The following is a 23,072-nucleotide window of genomic DNA, read 5'->3' as shown; positions in this document are numbered from 1 at the left end:
TGATTACAGACTTCTAGTGTATTCAAAGTACCCCTGATCTTTAATATAAGTATACAATAAATATTAGCAATTACTATTAGTGAATTAATATATATGAGGGGCAGCCATTCTACACATTCTACGTGCAGACATCCACTTTTGCATTTTTCCAGGGTAGAAAATTAGAAAATGTCACATATTTCTTTCTTCACTGTGAAATGAATTACTAAAATATACTTTGTACTCTACTAAATTTATCTTAAAAATTAGCAACTGTAACCATTAAGCTTTGTTTCTAGGAAGGACAAATGATTTTCTTTTTAATGCTCTTCTCACTTCACTATTTTAGGTTAAAGCTAAATATACTAATAGCCTTGGGAAAGTATCATTCATTACTAACCTTTTAAATAGATTAAATAGGTTTCTCAGATCATTGGAAATAGTTAGAATTATAAAAATAGGGTGAATGGTTTAACAAAAAAAAAAAAAAGGAAAAAGACTCAATGACCAAACACTGCTTCAGTCAGGGTGTAGCTACAAAGCACAATGAATTTTTCTAATCCAAGGAATGAGCCACTTAAGCAGTACATGTATACTGACCAGGTGCACCGCCAAACCTCCTCTTACCCAAAAGGTTAGATATATCATTGAAACCTCCCACCTCCTTCTCTACAGGACTACTGCCTACCAAATACTGGTAGGCAAATGAGAAATAAATATAAACACTTTCTAAATACAAGCTCCCTTTAAGGCCCAAAATGCAGGGTTTCTAATTTGTGTTCAAGCAAAGAGGAGACTCTCATTTTAAATTCCATCTCTGACTCTATTCATTTACCAAAACAGGAGATAAAACAGGAAGTAAGAGAGAATGGCAGGTCTCTCCCCTCACCAGGGCACCTGCCACGTATGAGGACAGAAGGTGAAGAACTGGAACTTGGAGACTATGACCCTGTAATGGCACAGTTTATGTAACTCATTCGTAATGTGGCCCAATGAGTATCAAGCTAGAGCAATCAGGCACCAACTCTAACTTCCAGGAGAGGAGTTGAACCAAATGGACAGAATTTGTATGCTCCATCAGCTCCCATTCCAAGTAGGCAGAAAAGATGTATGTGGATGTTCTATTCTCACTATGGGCAGAAGCAGTAAAAAGGAGAATGAATTACCTCACTCCCTAACTGGTAGCGGACAAAAGAAGGGGGCTGGATTTATAATCAAGATCTAAAAATGTACACATTAAAGTTATAGCTCCCCAGAGAGGAATATACCATGGGGGGCTGCTACATAAAACTGTTCTTGCCATTCTGTGGCTACAACTCAGTATAGTTTTATTTAGAATCACAAACTTGCACTCATTAGTCTCACTCATTTCTGCACTATTGTTTGCTTTCATCTCCTAATTCTTACAGTAAAAACATTTTTAGGAAATTTTCACCCTCATATGCAGTATTCAGTTCAACAAATGTTTTAGCACAAACCATGAGCAAGTCTATGGGAAAGACGAGAACACACTTCTATAAACAAGACCGGTGAGGCCTTTGCCCTTAGGAACTTATAGTCCAGTAGCAGATGTAAATGAGATTTTATATTCACTAATGAGATTTTTTCCCTCTCAAAACCAAAATGTTGGAAAATTTGGAAGGGGAACACATGTGTATGTTTTAGGGAACATTAAGTGTTCTATACCCTTAAATATAGAATGCATATGAGCTCCACAAGGGGCCCAGCTCTGATATTTAAGGAAACCAGGGAGCTGTAGACCTCACCAGCTCTGATAAATGTTATCTCGAATGGCTCTAGAACTAAAAATGGAAGATGAAGTATACAGTCAAATGAAACTGGCTCTCCCAGAAGTTTTTATCGTTCTGCTCACACTAACTTGAATTACAGGTTCTGTATTTATCTTACCTGTCACACTGCATCAAATGTCCCTTTATGGCCGGGACTATGTCTTTTTTTTTTTTTTTCCCCTGTAAACTGTACAGGAATTAATGAAGACTCACTCCAACTAAAAACCTAACAAATAGTCATTAAAAGAATGAGTACATCAGTTTTACTAACTTGAGAGGAGAAGAAAGAAAAACTAAGCAAAAGGAACAAAGTTTAAAATGGAAGATAAACAACAGAAAGGAGGCAGCGAGACATGGATCAGGACAGCTGCTCCTCAGAAAGTTCCTCAACCAGTTTGGAACTTCCAGCCCTCACCATCAAGGCTCTCACTCCTCCCCCAAACTCTCTTCACACCCAGGCCTCCATTCCTTCCCACCCACTCTTGTGAAATAATCTCCCAACTGGTCTCCCTTCCTTCCCCATCAACATGCCAGAATAGTCTGTAATCCTGGCAGGTGACCCCAGGCATTGTTTTCCTCCATTTCCTTATCTTTAAGAGGAGAATAATAATAACATCCATACCTCACAAAATTCTCCAAAGGATTAAATAAATTATATGTGAAGCATTTAAAAGAATGCCTAACATAGAGTACCTGCTCAAAAAATACTATTATTATTACTATTATTAAATCTATTATTATTGTATTTCAAAACAATTCTTCAATAATTTCCCATTAACCAAGAACCAAAATTCAAAATTTTACTTATGGCAGCTGAGATTCTTATAATAATCTGAACCCTTTAACCTTCTAATCCTCTCCCACTCTTTTGGCACTGACCTGTAACTTGCCCTGTATGTTAATCATGGAATTACTCTCAGGTAAGATCTCTTGTCTCTAGGATCCCAGCAAACTTTCTCACTGCTCTAAATCTAAAAATTCCTTCATTTTCAGAAATTCAAACTTGTAGTGACTGAACAATGCTACTCTGTTCCTTTCTGCCATCATCATTCATGCACTTGTGCGTGTGTGTGTGTGTGTGTGTGTGTGTGTGTTGGGGATGAAAGGGGCTATACCTCAATATTTTTAAGGTCTCTATGTCCACTGAAACTAACAATGTTTTTCCTATTTCTTTAATATACATATGGTTCACTCAACCTCCAGAGCATGTAATTAGTGATTTTGACACTTTAGAGAGAAAAGGAGGGATTTTAAGGCTTTAAAGAAGGAAAGAAATGCAGGAAAATGAACACCTTGAAGGAAGTAGTAGAAAAAGTTAGAGAAAACAGGAAGCATGCTGGCTACTTTAAAAGTGATAGCATTAAAAAAAAAAGTGATGGCATTTGGTAAAACCAATTTATTACTAAATCGAGCGTATTTCTCACACACAGCATAAGATACTGATAGGACACCTAAAAAAACACTGTAATCAAAGCACCAAACAGATGGAAGAACAGAGTAGAGCAGGGTAAACAGGCACATGGAGTGATTAAGCTGAGCCCATGGGCTAATATCTGTCTCCTTTTTTTCCTCTGCTACACAACTGTAATCCCAGTGTCACCGCTGTCACAGAGTTGTCACTGCAGGTATTTTGAAAACCGATCAAAAAGAAACCCCGAAGCATTCATAGAGATAAATGGTAAATGTGGACTAAGAGTTTTATGGTTGACAGCTGGAGCTGCATCACTCTAAAATGCTACAAATCTAGGAAGTCTGTTCTCTATACATGAACTTGGCCATGCATTTTAATTTAACTGAAAAACTATTTTACAGATAGAGATATTATTAAAGCTGCTTTAATAAATCCAGAGAATGCATATGTTGGAGCTGCTAAAGGAATGAATGAGGTAATATTACTGCCAGAATATTTTGTGAGCTTCTAAAAAAGCAAATTTTTTAGAGCACTGACTTCTTGTTAATATTTTCCATGGAATTTGAAATTACTGGAATATCAAACAAATGTCTCCATAAATGCCTCTTTCTCTGCCTCATATGAAGCAAACTCAAAAATTCTTATTGTGGTGTATTTGGGAGAATAAAATGCACATTTAGACAACAGGTATTATAATAACTATATAATAAGAATATTTTCTTAATTCCTTTATTTAAAGGGACAGTGTGATATTGTAGAACAATCATATTAGGAGGGAAACAGACCTGAGCTTGAATTCTGGTTTATTTACATATAAATTGTATGAATTTGAAGTACAGAGCTTAACCTCTCTATATAGTGGGGTGATAATATCTGTCACAATAATTGCTATGAAGATTAAATGACTAAAATATATTAAGCTCCTAGCTCAGTAACTTGTAAAGTTAAGAATTTAAAATGTCAGCTTCTTTAGGGGAGCCTGGGTGACTCATGTTAAGCATCTGACTTGGGTCAGGTCATGATCTCAGGGTCCTGGGATCAGAGCACCACCTTGAACTCCCTGCTCAGTAGGGAGTCGGCTTCTTTTTTTTCCCTCTGTCACTACTCCTCCTCCTCCCCCTGCTCCTGCTCTCTCTCGCAAATAAATAAAAATCTTTAAAAATAAATAAACAGAATAAAATGCTAGCTTCTTTAATATATTTTACTTACCAAATTCCCACTGCGTGCTAAGAAACAAGACTGAAACTGCTTCCCTAGCAACCTTGAAAAAAAAAACTATTATCTAAAGTTCTTGGAAACATGAAAATTGTTATAACCTATTAAGCTTCTTTTAAGGAACAGATAAGAAAGAAACTATCTTCTGTGTAATACTAAAATAACTTCAACTGTAAATATTATATAGCAATAGAAATTACATGCAAAAAAATAAAAAACAGCACACCCAAGTTTCAATAAAGTAGCAATTTGCTTTGATCCCTGGAGGTAATTCTTAGGCTCACTCAGAGCAAACAGGCTTCTCATATGAAAATGAAATCTACATGAATATTATAGAATCGGAAAAATCTGGGAAAGTGATGACTGTATATTTCAGTGTGTCAAAGAAATTAAAATTCTATTTTGAAAGAGGTAATTAACTAGCTTATCTTTCAAATACAAAAATACTGTTCTTAGTTTTCAGAATAATTTGGTAACCAGACATATTCTCAGGATAACAAAAACATTCTGGAATAATAAATAATCCACTATTTCAAAGCAGAGTCTATATAACATAATTCCAGTAAAACAAAAGAATCTGGAAAGTCCCTCATATTCATTGTAACAGTATGAATTACACAGGAAAAGACTGCTATTCAACTTCAGCCAAAAAAGTCAAATAAGGCAGACTCAATTGTAAGAGAGGTTACTGAATTCAGGATTATCATCTATGGATTTTTAGTATAAGACAAAAATAAACTCTTGCTGTATTACTTGAGAAATCAAAATTCATACATACACAAAAATAGATGAATGAAGGACTATTCTTCTTATGCATTTAAGTTGCACAGAAAGAGTGTTAATAAGAGATCGTGGATGGTTTAAAAAAATTATTAGGACTAGTAACATTTAAAAACCTGTGGATCAGGGTACCTGGGTGCCTTAGTTACTTAAGCATTCAACTCTTGATTTCGGCTCAGGACATGATCTCAGGCTTGTGAGATAGAGCCCTGCAGTGGGCTCTACCCTGGGCATGGAGCCTACTTAAGATTCTCTCTCTCCTTCTCTCTGTGCCCCCCGCCCACCTTTTCTCCTAACTCTCTCTCTCAAAAAAAAAACAATGAACAAAAAAAAAAAAAAAGAACCTGTGTATAAAGCTGGTTTACTGTGAAAATGCAAGCTTTAAAATACATTAAAGAAAAACTAGGGTGCAAAGTTTGACAGTATAAGTAATCTGCCACATATGTGTTTTGCACAATCACTCTGGTTTACTTTTCAACTCACATACAGCCCAAGCTATTTCAGTCTTTGAGACCTTAATAGCAACAACAGCCACTGGAAACAGTTGGGAATGACTTGAATTTCAATCCTTTCAAAAGCCCTTGATGCTATGGACAAAAATGTTTATTTGGAACCCCAAGGAGACTGCTGCCATTAAATATACAAGAATGACCAGATTGTCACTCTATCTCACTAACAGCTTAAGAATTATTCCTAAATTTATCAGGCGAAAGTAGCAAAAATTACTGTAACTTTAAAAGCAGCATTCTCTACAATGAAAGGCAATAAATATTTTTTGAGTATCTTCTAAGTCGCCACACTGTGGTTAGGTACTGGAGTATGTAATAAACAGAATTTCATCTCTGTCCTTCAAGAGTTGGGTGTGATCTTCTTGCCACTTAATCAGTATACACATAATATCTTAGCAATTTCTTTTCATACAAAGAAATATTGTATGAAAATTTCTCACTTTAAAACTCTGAAATCAAGCTAATTTCTTTCTTAAAATGATAATGAAGCTTAATTTGGTAGGATCCAATGTGGTAGAATCATTATCCTCATCTGCTAATAAGCTCATGTGACCAGGAGAATCTTTTCAGGTTACTCTGCTCCATCAACTGTTCTACTGTGCATGTCTTTCTGTCTCTGTTTCCCTCCCCATCCTCATGCTATCTCCCCTCACACTCCCTGGATGTCTCTGCTCAGGACTCTAGCTCTACTTTTAGATAGCTAAAAACGTTTTGTTTTGGCCACTGGTTTCCAGTCTATGAATCACACTCGAAGCAGATGGAGGTAACTGGCACCCAGGTGTAAGTCTTCACAAGTGAGACATGAATTCATCAGTGTAACTAAGCACTAAACTTAAAGTTGGCCTAAGTCTTGTATATATTTTGATTTTTAAATAAATGTACATTCTTGTACATATATATAGAAAATCTTTTCATTTAAAACTGTAATGTAATACAAAATCTTCAGTTACTAAGTATATAATTATTTCATAATGTGACAGAGGAAACATCGCCCATAAAATATCTGACATTAAAACTAAAAGTCCTGGGACACCTGGGTGGCTCAGCAGTGGAGTGTCTGCCTTCTGCTCAGGGCATGATCGTGGAATCCCAGGATTGAGTCCATATCGGGCTCCCTGCAAGGAGTCTACTTCTCCCTCTGCCTGTGTCTCTGCCTCTCTCTCTCCCTCTCTCTCTCTCCGTGTGTGTGTGTGTGTCTCATGAATAAATAAATAAAATCTTAAAAAATATATATTTAAAAAAAGTCCTTATTTAAGGTTAGAAACCAGATCCCCACACAGTGCGCTCCTTGAGGGCAGGTATGAGGGCTTCCTTTTTATCCTCGAGATCAGCACAGCAAGTGTTCCATTAGTCTATGCTAAACAAATGGATCTTAAACATTTCCATCTAAGATCTAGGCCTTAAGACTAGGTGCTATGCCTCTGCCACCACCATACCCTGGGGCCATGCTAATTTACTCTACACTATTCACAGTTTGTCTTGAGATATTCACAAATGTGATTCAATAGGTGACTGAGAAGCATGTGGGAGGTTCAGGCAAGGAATGAGTCTTTCTGATCCTGGTAACAGGGTTGATGGTGGGCCTTACGCCAAGATCAGTGCAGCAGGCAATTCAAATTGGTGTAAGATCAGTTCTGACTATGTTAAAAAGTGTGCGGAATCTGTGAGACATCCAAGTGTGAAGTACTTTCAGTGAGTGATGTGACAGAAGCAGAACATAGGCTCCAGTAAACTGAAGAGCAGGGGGAAGGTGAAAGGAGAACAAAGCATGGGTCCAGCAGACTAACAATCTGGACCATAAGCAGCTCTTCCCTCTTTCCTCATATTACACCACTACTGTGACTTTTAAAATGACTCTCTAAGTTCTAATTTCTCTCATTTGTCCTGTTTTACATTTCAAGCCTTCATGTAGCCAAGTTACTGCAATACTTGCCTGACCAGTCTCCCTGTCTGTGTGTCTCCACCTTCTTCCAAGCAGTCTCACTAAATATTACTCTGAAAATGTCACTTTTGGGGTCAAATTTTTTAATTTTGTGTCTAGGACACTGCAAAGCACTATTCTCATCTACTTTTCCTTTTATTTGTATCTCTTATTTCCAACTGGTCAACATGCTCATCTCAATAGATGCCTGAGGAGTGGCTGCCTTCAAACTACCTCAGAGAGTATTCCTCTAGCTGACACACCCTCCTATCTTGAAAGTCTAGCCCAAGTTTCAGCTTTGAATGGGATGCCTATAGTTCTGTACCACTTCCTGTTTCTTCTTATACCAATGAATAGATACAAATTCCTTAACAGCAAAAATCATAAGTCACTCTCTTTATATCTACACTTTATGGCTGCACCTCATAATGCAAACCTGGAGGAAAAGTCCAAATTTTTAAAATCTGGAACATTATGAGATTTTTCATCTGAACTTAATTAACATTTGTGTTAACAAAAAGTTATAAAAAATGATTTCTAAAAGTAACGTTAAAAAATGGTCCAAAAGTTAGTAATTTAACTTGATTTTAATGTTACTCAGGAAATTACAGAGTATCCTGAGTTTGGATGGAAGAGAGGGATTTTAAAAATTCAGTTTTTGTGTCTTTCCGACTTAAGTCACAGTGAAAAGAATTATATCTACACTGCTCCTCTAAGGAGAATAAGAGGAATTAGCAGAATAAATAAAACTAGGTGTGCACTGGTTTCTCTTTGCTGCCATCAATTATTGGTTAAGGCAATAATTTTGAACCGAAGCAGTTGTCAGCTGGCAGTAAGCATGTTTGTATATACTGCACTGTGTTTTTTTTTTTTAAAGATTTATTTATTTATTCATGATAGACACAGAGAGAGAGAGAGAGGCAGAGACACAGGCAGAGGGAGAAGCAGGCTCCATGCCGGGAGCCTGATGTGGGACTCGATCCCAGGACTCCAGGATCGTGCCCTGGGCCAAAGGCAGGCGCTAAACCGCTGAGCCACCCAGGGATCCCCTATACTGCACTGTTTTAAAAAGTTTTAATCATAACTGTAAGATCAAAAATCACTCACTTGACTAAAAAAGGCTTTCTTCTAACTTGTAAGATTATCTTTCTTTCTCACAGAACTACCTACCAGACTGCCCTCTCATTTTCTCCATTTCCCTCCAGTCACACCCATTTAGTTGCTAAGAAACAAAATAAATATGGTCTCCAAGAAGTATCTATAGGATAGATACTATATCATGAGGAAAGGAGGAGGAAGAAAGAAAACTTACCTCTACTGTGCCCTTAGTTCTTTACATATGCTAATTCATTTAACCTTTATAAAAGTCCCCAGAAGGCAGTTATTATTATGCCCATAACAAATGGCTAACTGAAATTCATGCACATTAACTTGCCTAAGATTACATACCTTGAAAGTGGTAAAACTAAGGTTTGCCCCAAGTCTGCCTAATTTCAAAGCCAGTGTTATTACCATTCCCCTTTCTCTTCTGTTTATGACCTTTAAAAAAAAAATCTGCAAATACAAACAATTCTACATATTAAAATTTTTCCTTTTTTTTTTTTTAAGATTTATTTATTCATGAGACAGAGAGAGAGAGAGAGAGGCAGAGAAACAGAGAAAGAAGCCAGCTCTATGCAGGGAGCCCGATGTGGGACTTGATCCTGGGACTCCAGGATCAGGCCTTGGGCAGAAGGCAGACATTTAACTGCTGAGCCACCCAGGCATCCCTCCAATTCTTTTTCATAGTGAAAAATTTTTTTAAGATTTTATTTATTTATTCATGAGAGACACACAGAGAGAGGCAGAGACATAGGCAAGAGAGAAGCAGGCTCCATGCAGGGAGCCTGACATGGGACTCGATCCCAGGACTCCAGGATCCCACCCTGGGCAGAAGGCAGGCACTTAACCGCCAAGCCACCCAGGCGTCCCTGTGCAGCTCTAATTAAAAAATAATCCAATTAAATGTCTTCTAATTCACAGAAATTCAAATATCCCAATAGAGAACTGAAAAAAAAAATTTAATATTTTGTTTATTCAGACAGAGAGAGAGAGAGACAGAGAGAGAGAGAGAGGCAGAGACACAGGCAAAGGGAGAAACAGGCTCCGTTTAGGGAGTCTGACATGGGACTCCATCCCGGGTCTCCAGGATCAGGCGCTGGGCTGCAGGCGGCGCTAAACTGCTGCGCCACCAGGGCTGCCCCAAGAACTGAAAATTTTGACTAAAAATTTTTTTTCTAAAATCCTGCCTCTATGCTATTATTGAAAGAGCAGAGAGGAACCCATAAAGCTAACAGTAATAAAATGTTAAGCAATCTGTTAAAATGAAACAAAAGATGGCTAATAGCTTCGATCTGGTAGAGCAACTACTTTTTCCTTTTTTCTTATAATTCAGTTAGCCTATTAAATTATTCCAATCTGTCATTCACTAGTAGTAGTTACTGGACCTCTGACAATTTTCTTTGTTGTTTGAAAGATGAGGAAGATGGGGGAGGCAGAAACAGCGTACATCAGTATTTTTCAAAACTCAATCCTTCTAGATCTTTCACTTCCAATCATAATAAGCTATACACTAAATGAAGCCTAAGGAGCAAAAAAAAAAAAACAAAACAAATCATAGATCTGTCACTACCAGTAATATAAAAAACAAGGAAGATTTAAAAAGCTATACATATATATATTCTCTGTGATTCTGAGAGGATTAATTTAAAAATATAAAGTAAGGACAAAGATAATACTTTTTATAATTAAATGTTGTTTGAATATCTATCTGACCTACCTTTCACCTTTAAGTCAACAGAATAGTACAAGTCACTTTGTTAACCTGGCACAGTTTAAGATAAGTCCAATGAAGAAAATCCAATTTCCTGATTCTCTCAGCCAAAATAAGCAAACCTAAGTTAGTTTGATCTAACAGCAAGCTCTAGGAAACATATCCATTTACAACTGAAAAATCAGAACAAGAATCAGAATTTAAGGGAACTTAGAAATCACCCATGACCTCATTTTATAGTCAAGAAAATTAAGTACCAGAAGTTAGTTAACAGTTATTTGACATGGAAGCTTCAGGAAGTAATGTTTTGTTGGCTGAAATAGAATTTTTAAAATGATCCACTTTGAGTTGCATAAAAGTATAGGCAAAATGTACTTGATACTTAAAAATGAAAAAAAAAAAACAAACTGCTATTTGCCTAACTTCCCCAAGAGGAAAAATAATTTCAAATAGAATTTTTCATTGTCTAGTTGTACTCAGAATCAGTTCCAGTTGCAGGAGGGCAATAAAAAAAAAAACTTCCAATCCTTTTCTAAGAATAAAAGACAAATTAAAATGAAATTTTCCACACTTCATATTCAGATAACCAAAACACAGTGAATCAACTCTTATTTTTTAAAAATATCACAAAGAGATAATATATTTGCTTTATTAAATGCCTTCAAATTAGACTAGATAGAAAAAAAGCTACAAAGCAACCTTAATCATAAGCAACTATCTTTATCTTGCTTTTTCTTATCTAAATCCTATTTTCAGAAATTGAGGTTAGGTCCAAAGAAATCAAGTAAGAGTATATATTATATATTTATTTAATGAATTGATACATATCATTAATACTTAGTACAAAAAATATTCACAAAGCAAAATTGCTGGCAACTTTCATTTTAAAAACAAAAATGACTTTTCTCTTATATTCTCCCCCTGGAGATTCTTGGGTGGAAGTGAGCAAACCTTTGCAAAGGTGGCAACCATCTGGTGTTTCTGACAGTGCCAGAAGGAAAAGGCAGTCCTTTTTGAGGAGAAGCTTGGTCTGCTCCTCCTTCTAGCCCAACCTTTCAATAATGAAGTTGTTTCTCTCCCAGAACCTGCTGTAGATCTGGCCAGGCAGCTACAACTCTTTAAGTCTTTCTCACAATTTTTTTAGGTCCAGGAAAACTTAAATTTGGTTACAAACATTACAGTGACCCACAAGGCCCATCTCAAGCCACTTCCTGCTGCCTCTCCGATCCCACCTCTTACCCTCACAGACACTGCCTTCATTCCCTCTGCTTCTGGCATACTAGACTCCCTGACAAGGCCGCTGTACCATTTCTTCCCTTTGCCTAGGACACACATGACTTACACATCCAATAACTTTCTTACTGAAGCTTTCCTAACCACTCTATTTTAACTTGCAATTCCCCACCCTTGCACTCCCTATCTCCCTTACATGCTCTATTTTTCCCCAGTAACACTTAACCATCATGTGATATAATATATGCTTTTACTTACTTCTTTATTGTCTATCTCTGCTCACTAAAAGGTCAGTGCTGTGAGGCAGAGATTTTTGTCTGTTTTGCTCACTGCATGTCTCCAGCATCTCTAACAGTACTTGGCATATAGTAAAGGCTCAAAAATTACTTATGGAATAAATAAATGATTCCAAGTTTAGGAATTAATTCTGGTATCTATCAAAGATTAATCAAACATTAAGAACACAAAACTATGCAAGATGTTGTTAAATACAGATGGTACAAAAAACATGGTCTTTGCTTTCAAGTATTCTAGCTGGAGAAGCAGAACTAATATACATGGAGTAATTACTTAAATACATAGACAATATTAAGTATGACTATTAACTAATTAGGTTTATTTGTATGATTCATGGAATGTGCCTTGTTATTCCTGGTTATACACCTAGCATATAATTAAATGCTGAATCAAATGGTATAAACTTGTCATACGAGTTCAGAGAAGAAAAAAAAATGAATGTATTGCAAAAGTAAGAAAGGACTATGGGTAGATGATGAGGTTCAACATGGGCTTTGTGGATACAGAGGCTCAACATGGGCTTTGTGGATATAGAGGCATGGGTCAGCAGTGAAGAGGTAAGCTGGCATGTCAGATGAAGTGAATTTTATAAGAGGACAGCCAGGCAGGTGAGGGACAGTAAGAAACCTATCTTAAGCAAAATGATGTTACTCACTGTGAGTAGTCTGATCTGGGGAAGACAATTTGAGTCTAGATCACAAAGAACCTAATCCTCTGAGCAAATGGACTCAAGTCTGGATGGAATCTCATAGCACATGCTGTACCCAGTCTGAGTGCCCTGGAACCCTTCTACCAGTTTGGTACAGCCAACTTATGAAATGCTAACGGTTCACACCAGCAACTTTCTGTGTAAACAAGAGAAACCATTTCCTACCCCCCACCCTGCATGCACACGCACACACACCCACACACATCCATTTCCAGGAAAACTGGTGGCCAATGACTAACATATCCAAGAGAGAGGGGGAAAAAGCCTTGTTCCCTTGCCTCAAGGCAAGACAGACTCTATGGCACAATTTTGTCCCCAAGTTACCTCCTGGATCAAGCTGAGGCTAGATAACCCCTGAAACCACATCCTTGCTCATCTCAGTTGCTTCTTCTTAATCCTCCTTCACCCACTTCATTGTAACATTTCAAAGACCTCTCTTGATATATTACTTGTACATGATTTCTACCTCAGGTTCTGTTTCTAAGGAAACTGGACTATGACAAGTCTGTAAAGGAAAGTACTACATATTCACAAAGAAAAGTACATGTTTATGAAGAAAAGAGTTACATAGCACAAGTACTGTTGTAGGTCATTCAGTTTGGAAGGAGAATACAAAACAGTCTGGTTGGTAACAGATGGAATAAAGAGGGTAAGGAGACAGGAAATCAATTAAGGATGCTGTTGTCAAATTTAGAAATCAGTGGAAAAAAATATTTGCTTTGATATTACAACTTAGGAAAAGAAGGGACTTAGTATAGGGAAAGATTGAAGCTAACTCTTCACAATTTTGTTCTTTCCTTGAAAGGCAAAAAATATTTCTTCAATAGTACTGTTAATGTTTTGGGTTTTTTGTTTTGTTTTGTTTTGTTTTGTTTGTTTTGAGAGAGAGAGAGAATGCGTGAGCAAGCAGGGGAGACAAGAGGTAAAGGGAAGGACAGAATCTTAAGCAGGCTCCACACACAGCAGACTACAATACAGGACTGGAATAAGATGAGGGGTCTGATCTCATGACCTTAAGATCATGACCTGAGCTGAAATCAAGAATCGGATGCTTAATGGACTAAGCCACCTAGGTGCCCCAGTAGTGACTGTCAATGTTATACCATAAATTCTTTTAAATACAAATCTCAGGGGCACCTGGGTGGCTCAGTAGTTGAGCATCTGCCTTTGGCTCAGGTCGTGATCCTGGGGTCCTGGGATCGAGTCCCACATTGGTCTCCCCATGGGGAGCCTGCTTTTCCCTTGGCCTATGTCTCTGCCTCTCTCTCTTGTGTCTCTCATGAATAAATAAAATCTTTTAAAAGAAATTAAAATAAATAAACACAAATCTCTTTTCAGGTTGACATTATTTAACACAAGAAGTATTCAAAAGTTGAGAATTACAATGAATAACAACAATAATAACAACTCTAAAATTTGTTCTCATGTTTTGGGCCCTGAATATCTATATTCAGAAATACTGAAGATTAAGCAGTATCTCCAAATATATAAAATGACTTCGTTTGTTAAATCCCATAGTCAGGTAGCTTAAAAGAATCTTTATGAAGGTGAGTAAAAGATTACTTAAATTGGAAATGCATGCAAACAAGGTAACATCTGGTTTTCATCTGTTCTTATGGGACCCAGAAGTATTTTCAAAAGAAAATAAGATACTGGGTCCTGGGTCATAACATGTGCAGCACAATGTGAAAATAGGTATGCTGATATGAAAGAAATGATACACAACCCAGGAAAAGAGCTTATACTTTAAATAAACTCTCAACTTTAGAATTTGAGAAACAGCCCATCATCATCATCTATATTTATTTTATTTTGTTAATATCTCAAATTACGCTTCTTGACTTCATGGTACCCTTTCAAAATTCATATTTAGTAAAAACGACTATAAATAAAAATGACTACTTTTCATTTAGTTAGTAAAAATAATTTTGTGTTAAATGTCTCAGTACTTAGAACATAATGGACATTTAAAAAAACAGAACTTTTTAGTAAGGTTATTTTTTTTCTTATTGACTACTTTATATGCATTAAAATGTACATCTAACAGCTATCAAAATTTAAATACAAATAACCTTTGAACAAACAGTCTCACTGACAGGAATTTCTCCCACACAAAAAAAAGGGGGAGGGTGGGAGGGGCTGCTTACATCAAAGTAATTCTGTAAGTCTAAGTTCATAAAACTTTCTCCTACTCCATTTTAAGACCAAATTGACACTCTTCCAGACAAGTACATATAGCTTACCCTGTATATATCTTTTAAATAGTCCCAGGAGAGGCTCCAAGAAAAAAAAAAAAGGTTCCATAGCCAAATACATTTGGTACTACATATGTTATCCCCCTCTTAAAAATTAACAAAATACACAATAACTTACAGAAGCCTCCAAGATATTTTGGGGGGGGGGGGGGGGGAATGGTGTTTTCCAAATTTTATAGAAATAGAACACTTTTGTAATCATCAAAAACAAGACTTATTTAAAGCCTTCCATACTGTTAAATGATAGATACTTGCCCTATAAACCTTAAAGGTTGAGAGCTATCAGTGAGACACCCTCTCCCCACTCCCTTTCACCTCCCTTCCCCCCTTGGTCCAAGATACTGCAGTAATTATAACATTATAATTCATAATAATCATAGGGAACTTACTAAAATATACTTCTTGGTCCTTTCAGATAACTTTTGATTTCTATCAGTATTTTTAGCAAGCAATAATCCAAATGATTTCACGGCAAGTGAAATGCTGAAATGCTCAAAATGCCTGATACAGTATAGTCAATGAGATGATTAGCTATGCTATAACTGAGGCTAGAGTAACTTTAAAAAACAAAAACAGTAAATTCAGAAAATCTGTGTTTCAAATGAGTATATTAAAATTACATTTTTCAATCCAGGAAAAAAAAGGGCAAAAGACATACTAAGAAAAGCCAAAATGTATCTTAAAAGAATACCCTCTAATATACTACCCAGAATATTAAAGCCAAGAGTTTTACCCTATTATAAGAATTTTTAGCCTGCACTGTATTGAGACATCTCAGGAATTCTTAGATTTTTCTAAAATTATATATATAATTTGTATGAGTACATGAATGCATGTCTTTTTATGCGGAAATAATCCAAAGGTTTCACCAGTTTTTCATATAGTGCTCAATTACTCCATTTAAAAGCCATTTCATTTTTTATTTATCTACCTGAAACAATGGTAGTAGAAACTTCTTAATTAACAAGACAAATCAGATACATAAAAACACACTCCTCAGCATTGTTTCTCTCTCAGAGGCAAACAAAATGCAAATTACCTTTGCAGAGTCATATTCAAAGAGCCTGTACAACCCTTAATCTTGTTCTGGGCTTCAAGATGAGTCATTCCATGTGCGCTTATTCCATCAATGCTGAGAACCACATCGCCTATTCTTACATTTGCCTGGGATGCTTTGCCGCCATCTTTCAGCTGTAATAAATACATTTCATTAGGAGTGTCACTCTTTAAAAAACAGAGAATAACAAACACAGATGAAAATTATGCTTCTGCTGTATCAAAAGTGTATAATATACTTTTAGACAAAATAATAAAAAGTCATCTTGGTTTAACAAGTAAAGTCAAAATGCAAGTGACTTTCATGTTTATTTCCTTAAATTCTTATTTGCTCTCTTAAAAACTAAAAGAATTTTCTGAAAAAGTTCCCTGGTAATTTCTCCATTTTTTTGTTGTGTAACAGTAGCGTGAGATTGTTATGAATGAGGAAGAGAAGTAACCAAGGAAATTACATTTTAGCATCTGTAAAATTCTTTAAACAACTGTATTTTTGTTTTAGCACAAAGAATATTACAGAGGATCTATTGAACAATCCTTCCTGTTAAGTCCAATTTCTACCAAGTGTTTGGGGTCCTGAATTCCTTTAGATCACAGGCCCAAACATATTTTACATTAGATGTGCTTCCTGCTCAAGACATTTAGTAGGAGAGAAAGGAAGACAGTTGTGTCTGAGACTGTCAGACTTTTTTGTGTATCACAATCTCCAATCTTTCTTCTCTTCTCTAAAAACTTTTCTATGTGTTCACGTAACTTAGTTTGATCTCCTTAAAAGTTCATGTGTATCTATTTCATTGCTCCAAAAAAAGCAAATATAAAATAACAGTAAAATGAAAGATGATGTAATTTTAACACATACCTAGAAACACGGAAAAAGTACAAATCAAAAGAAACCATTCTAATTCAAATGATAAGCTAGGAATTCAGTAAGTACAAGTAGGTAACACTGAATATTGGATTGTTGGAACACAGGTGAGATTTCACCCAAAAAAAAAGAAAGAAAGAAAATAACCAATATTCCTCAAATACTTAAAACTAAAAGATTTTATACTGTTTCTCTTTGGAATGATGAAAAAATTCTGGAAGTGGACAGCAGTGATGGTTGTACAACACTGTAACTATACTTATTGCAAGTGAATTGTACACTTAAAAGTGGTTAAAATGATTAACTTTTATGATTACCACAATTTTTTAAAAAAATGAAAAAAAAAGGGATGCCTGAGTGGCTCAGCAGTTGGGTGTCTGCCTTCGGCCCAGGGCGTGATCCTGGAGTCCTGGGATCGAGTCCCACATCAGGCTCCCCACAGGGAGCCTGCTTCGCTTCTCCCTCTGCCTGTGTCTCTGCCTCTCTCTCTCTCTCTCTCTCTCTCTCTCTCGTCTCTCATGAATAAATAAAAAAATCTTTAAAAAAATGAAAAAAAAAACCCTAAATATTTTAGAGAACATTGTGCTAAAATTACTTCCTGATTATATCCCTCAGCAAACTAAACAAGAACCAAGTACTGGAATTCACAACTTGGAAGCAAAGCAATAAATAAAATAGCATATGTTCACTTAGGTTAGGTTTTGATTATCATCAGCTGTCAAACCCTCTCCTTAAAAATAATGATCGAGGCAGACCAATATTAGTATATGAGAACAAGTATCTGGATCTAAAATCAAGAAAATAGTAGTGAAGGTTAGATTCATTGAGAAAGGGCCCATGTCTGTGTTCCTCTCCACTTTATCCTAATGCTACAAGTGTGCCTAGCATACTACAGACCTTCATGGAATATATACTGAAAGAATGAATGCCACATATTTATTATTATCATTATTATTATTATTATTATTATTTAAAGATTTCATTTATTTATTCATGAGAGACACAGAGAGAGAAGCAGACACACAGGCAGAGGGAGAAGCAGGCTCCATGCAGGGAGCCCAACCTGGGACTTGATCCCAGAACTCCAGGATCACACCCTGAGCCAAAGACAGATACTCAACCACTGAGCCATCCAGGCATCCCATGTATTTATTATTTAATAGTGGCAATGGTTTGTTTTAAATTATGAAATTGGGGGGGGGGCACCTAGCTGGCTCAGTCGGTAGAGCATGCAACTCTTGATCTCAGGGTTGTGAGTTCGAGCCCCATGCTGGGTATGGAGCTTACTTCATTAAAAAATAAATTAATTAAATAAAATAAATTGTGATATTAGGAAAAACTAAAATTTTACATAATTAGAAATTTATTCCATTTTAAAACACAACTATCAAGTGACTAAATTCTTGAAATTAGTAAGAAAAAATACTTGAACAAAGCTATATAAAACCTCACAGACATGAAGTGTTAAAAAAGATTCTAAAACGTTCAAATGAAGTATTCTCTATCACATACATAGTGTATCATGATTTTGTTTTCATCTTTACACTAATAGAAATAATCCTCTCAGCTGCTGCCAAGAGATTTAAGAGTAAAAAAATTAGAATGTTGACACTAAACAAAATTTCCAGAGTAACAAAACAAATCAAAATTTAACTCATGGCAAACTTATCAATATAGTTATATCATATATGCATACATGTACTCATATATACACCTTTTATTATATATCATATGATTGACAAAGTAGTTCCAAAATTCAACAAAAATTAAATGGACTAGATTTCAGAATCACAGGATGAAGAAAAAATAAGATAAAACTTTATTAAGCATATTTTAAAATACTATAAAGGCAGAAATATTTATTAAAATATGAAAGCTGTGGGGGGTAGGGAAAAAGTCTTTAAAAACAGTATAACTACATTAGGGGATACAGTTTTACTACATTAAGTAATAGGTGAACTGTCTTTTAATAAGCAGTATTTCTTTTTATGACTTTAAATATAAAGAAACCACTTAATAGCAGAATATGAACTGTCCTTCCCAAATGCACCAAATTAAACTGTTAAAATTGTGAAGGATATTTACAGAGAACTGTTCCTAAAATCCAGCAGTGCTGGGTTTTATAAATGGGACTTATTTATAAGGTTGTTATAATGATTATGTGAGATAAGAGCTCAATAGACATTAACTATTATTTCCTTGACTTCAGATTATTAACCTGAGAAATGTACAGGCTATACTAAATTATCTTAAAGGTCCCTTCCAGTTTTAAAAGTTTATCTATCTGGGGTACCTGTGTAGCTCAGTCAGTTGAGCATTCAACTCTTTGGTTTCAGCTCAGGTCCTGATCCCCAGGTCCTGGGATTGAGCCCCCTGCCAGGGTCCATTCTCAGTGGGGAGTCTGTTTGAGAGTCTCCCTCTGCCCCTCCCCCTGCTCGCTTTCTCTCTCAAATAAATAAATCTTTAAAAAATAAAAGTTTACCTATGAGCTATCTGCACAAAGGTATAGATCTAATCCTAAAAGAAGAGTTAAGTTTGAACGATTTCATTGGTTGAGCAAAGGAAAATCTATTCCCTTCCAAACTGAGCAAATGAATTGAAATTTGAATCCTGATAATGAGAGAAGCTATCAAATAATTTATCCTAGGTTTTATTTTAGCCAAGAAAGGAAGTCAAGCACTAAAATAAATAGAGATAGATAGATAGACAGAGACAACCAGAAATAGAACACAGCTGAATTACCTCACAATTTCTCACATAAGGTAGCCTTAAAATAGAAACACTGAAACCTATGCACATTTCCTCTAAATGTACTCAACAAAAGCAATTTAAATACTCTCAACCAGTAGTAATATAAAGATAATGAACAATGTAGAAAGAAAACAATCTGATCAAATCCAATGTCACAACTAGGTAAAACTTTTCTTACTCCTATGTTCCAGCTGCCTACTAGATTCTAAAATCCCATGATCTCAAGATGTTCAAATCCAACTTCTTAGAAGTATCTATCCCTTTTGGAATGCTTTTACTCTAACTGCCACCCTTATTTTTAAATGGTGGAGCATAGAAACCCTATAGCCCCTGTGAATTCTGCTTCTACCATCTAGGGAAATTACCAAATTGTGCCTATCCTTCCATTCCTTTCCCATGCTTGTCCAAACTCTGAACATCTGTCACCTTGACTTTGCCTACTACCTACAAGAGTTTCCTAAAGACCTCCCTACCATCAAACTCTTCATATTCCTCCCCTTTTCCTCAATCTTCACATTTCCATAATGGTGGCCTTATTACCACTTCATACTGGAGAGTCCCAATCATGTCAACTATTTATAAAAGAGGGTGAAAAAACTTCAAATATCTTCTTGCTTCCTACAATTTAGAAAAAAGCTAAAGCCTGAATTATGAATCATCTATAACTTGTTACAGTCAGAGATCATGTTTTAGAATTTGTTCTTCTCCAAGAGCCTTGAATATTGTAGGTATTAGAAAAATATCTATTTAAACTATAGTAAATAAGAAATCAATATATCACACATCAGTTTACTATGCTAAATTCTAGTAGAATATATTTAATTCACCAAAGAGAAAAATGGATCTAATCTGAATATGAGAATCTTTGATGAATTAGGCTGAACTGATCTAAGTAAGGTCAAAACTCAAACCACATTTCTAATAGAACAAAGTAAATTCATTTTGGATAATAGTTAGTGATATATCTTTCCCAGGATCTTCAAAGAAATATCACAATCTTCTTGATATCTTTATCTAACAAGTGTTAGGAAGAACTTGATTATGGGGCAGCTGGGTGGCTCAGTCAGTTCAGCATCGAACTCTTGATTTCAATTCTGGACCATGGACCTGTTTAAGATTCTCTCTCTATCCCCCTGCCCCACTCTGCCCCTAGCTCGTTCTCTCTCTCTATCATAAATAAATAAAGAGCTTAATTGTATTTATTAATCACAACTTTTTCTCAATGATCAGAAATGGAGGGCAGCCCGGGTGGCTCAGTGGTTTGGCACCGCCTTCAGCCCAGGCCGTGATCCTGGAGACCCAGGATCGAGTCCCACGTCGGGCTCCCTGCATGGAGCCTACTTCTCCCTCTGCTTGTGTCTCTGCCTCTCTCTGTGTCTCTTGTGAATAAATAAAGTCTTAAAAAAAAAAAAAAAAAGAAATGGAAACAAATGTCCATCACCATCTATCCAATCTTTCATATTATTTAAACTGTCAAACAAATTCCTTTTTGTCTATAGTTTTTTGAGGACAGTAATATTAATCATCTTGCGTTTTTAATATTAACATCTTTTCTAAATCTCTAACCATCTTTAGTATGTGATACTTAGGTTTTTCTATTCACACAATTTAAAGACCATGAAGAGCCTGAACTAATGCTGTATGTATAATATGTATAGTGGGAAAGGCCCAATGCACAGAAACAAATTTAAGACTTGTTAAATCCTATGAGCTTCATTTACCCCAGAACCGCCTCCTCAAGCCATCCACTCATTAGAAAGATAAATGTTTTTCTTCCCCCTTAAATTGGGGAGGATGTCACATTATTATGAATTGTTAGCAGCTAAGGAAAAACTACAAGGTCACTCATTATTTGCACAGTTCATTTTTTCTTTGTTTTTCCAAGTCTGAATAGCTTGCATTCATTTGAAAGAGTAATCTTTCTGTCATCAGTAAATCTTGTACATATTATATGACAGTCATAAGTGTATGTGTATTTCATAAATGTACAATGTGTAAGAAGAAAGCAGTAGTGGGAGGCTCCTGTATCAAGCTCAGCATAAATCAAACTAATCACAAGCAAATGCTTCCCCTTTGATCCTGAGATGTACTTTTTATTACTGTTGTCCAATATTCCTCAAACTTAATTGTAGCTATAATGTTTCTTTAAAAACACTACTTTCAAAAAATAAAAATAAAAATAAAAAAATAAAACACTGCTTTGCGGTCTCAAGATGCAAGCATACGTGGCTGTACATGTTGGAACTACTTCTGAGCTTCTGTTTACAGATGCAGAAATGAAGGTAAATCAGGACAACTATATCCTCTTCAAGAGAATGGTATCTCTACTGAGCCTCCCTATTAATCAAGATGAAACAGGCTCTACAATCAATCACCTATACTTGGACTAAAATCTCTATGGATTCATTTTAACCCTTTATCTGCAATTACAGATGACAGGAAGTTTTCTCTTGAAAAGGAAGTCCAGTCTTCAGTAAGCAGATGGGTAGACTGTGTGTGTGTGTGTGTGTGTGTGTGTGTGTGTGTGTGTATAGTGTATAGTTATGGGAAAAGATGAAAGGCACCACCAGCCTGGGCATCCTCCATCTTACTTTAACCAGGAAATACTAGGTAAAGTATCTTCACTCATTTTAGAGGAGAAGCTCTTCTCATGTATTTTTCTATCCTGAGAAACAAATGACCCAGAAAAAGTAATTAGGACTATTTACTGAGCAACAATAGTAAACAAGCAACTATGAGATACCCTTTATCTTTCTTAGCCATTATCAGGTAGTTTTAGTCCATGTTACAGTAGAAAAAGGGAGCTTCAAAGGGACTGCCTATGTCCATACAGCAAATAAGAACACAGTATAGAGCACAGGCTTTGTTATCAGGCAAACATGAGTTCATATTCATGTTCGGCCATTTATTGGTTATGTGACATGAATTTATTAGACCTCTGTAAGCTTCGTTTATCTCTCATTAAAATGAAGACTACAATTCCACCTGCCTCACAGAACATTCAAGCAGATAATAAAACACTAGCATAGTACATACCGCACAATGCAAGATAAATGTTCACTATTATCATTATTATACCATGCCACCAATTTACATAGGCTGGACGCCTGTTTCAAGGACATACAGGGCAGAGAAGACAGCTTTTCAAACTGATCAGTCAGACCTTCTGGCTTCTCTTTCCCTCCATAAGTAAAGACAAAATATCCTTTCTTCATTCACTCTATTCCTTTAGCTTCTCTAAGCCTAAAGTTTTCCTTTATACAGCAAGAGAGCTAGATACATCACAGGATCAGAACCAGCTTGCCATGTTCTCTTTCTCTGCTTACCACTATCAAATTCTGAATTTTCCAAACTCCATTCTCAGAGGATGGTGATCTCACATGACCACTTCCCAGGTCAGGTGTTGCCATTGTACCAAGAGGACAAAGAATAAGAATCAATAAGATAATATTGGGGAAGAAGCCTTGGAATGGGGGTTAACAAATGACAGGA

General features: G+C 36.0%; 1 protein-coding gene across 26 annotated transcripts in view; it reads right to left on the bottom strand.

The window, feature by feature from the left end:
- The window catches only part of PDLIM5 (PDZ and LIM domain 5), a 211,660-nt gene that overhangs the window by 121,776 nt on the left and 66,812 nt on the right, over positions 1–23,072 (bottom strand). For all 26 annotated transcript variants that reach the window (XM_072810246.1, XM_072810248.1, XM_072810257.1 and 23 more), the window contains exon 3: positions 15,951–16,102. In XM_072810246.1, coding sequence (XP_072666347.1) covers positions 15,951–16,102 — 152 coding nt within the window. The remainder of the gene's footprint in view (positions 1–15,950; positions 16,103–23,072) is intronic.

The sequence above is a fragment of the Canis lupus genome, chromosome 33 (assembly GCF_048164855.1).
Source record: "Canis lupus baileyi chromosome 33, mCanLup2.hap1, whole genome shotgun sequence".
Classification (NCBI taxonomy): domain Eukaryota; kingdom Metazoa; phylum Chordata; class Mammalia; order Carnivora; family Canidae; genus Canis; species Canis lupus.
The sequence above is the reverse complement of the archived record's forward strand: the minus strand, read 5'-3'. Positions and strand labels throughout refer to the sequence as shown.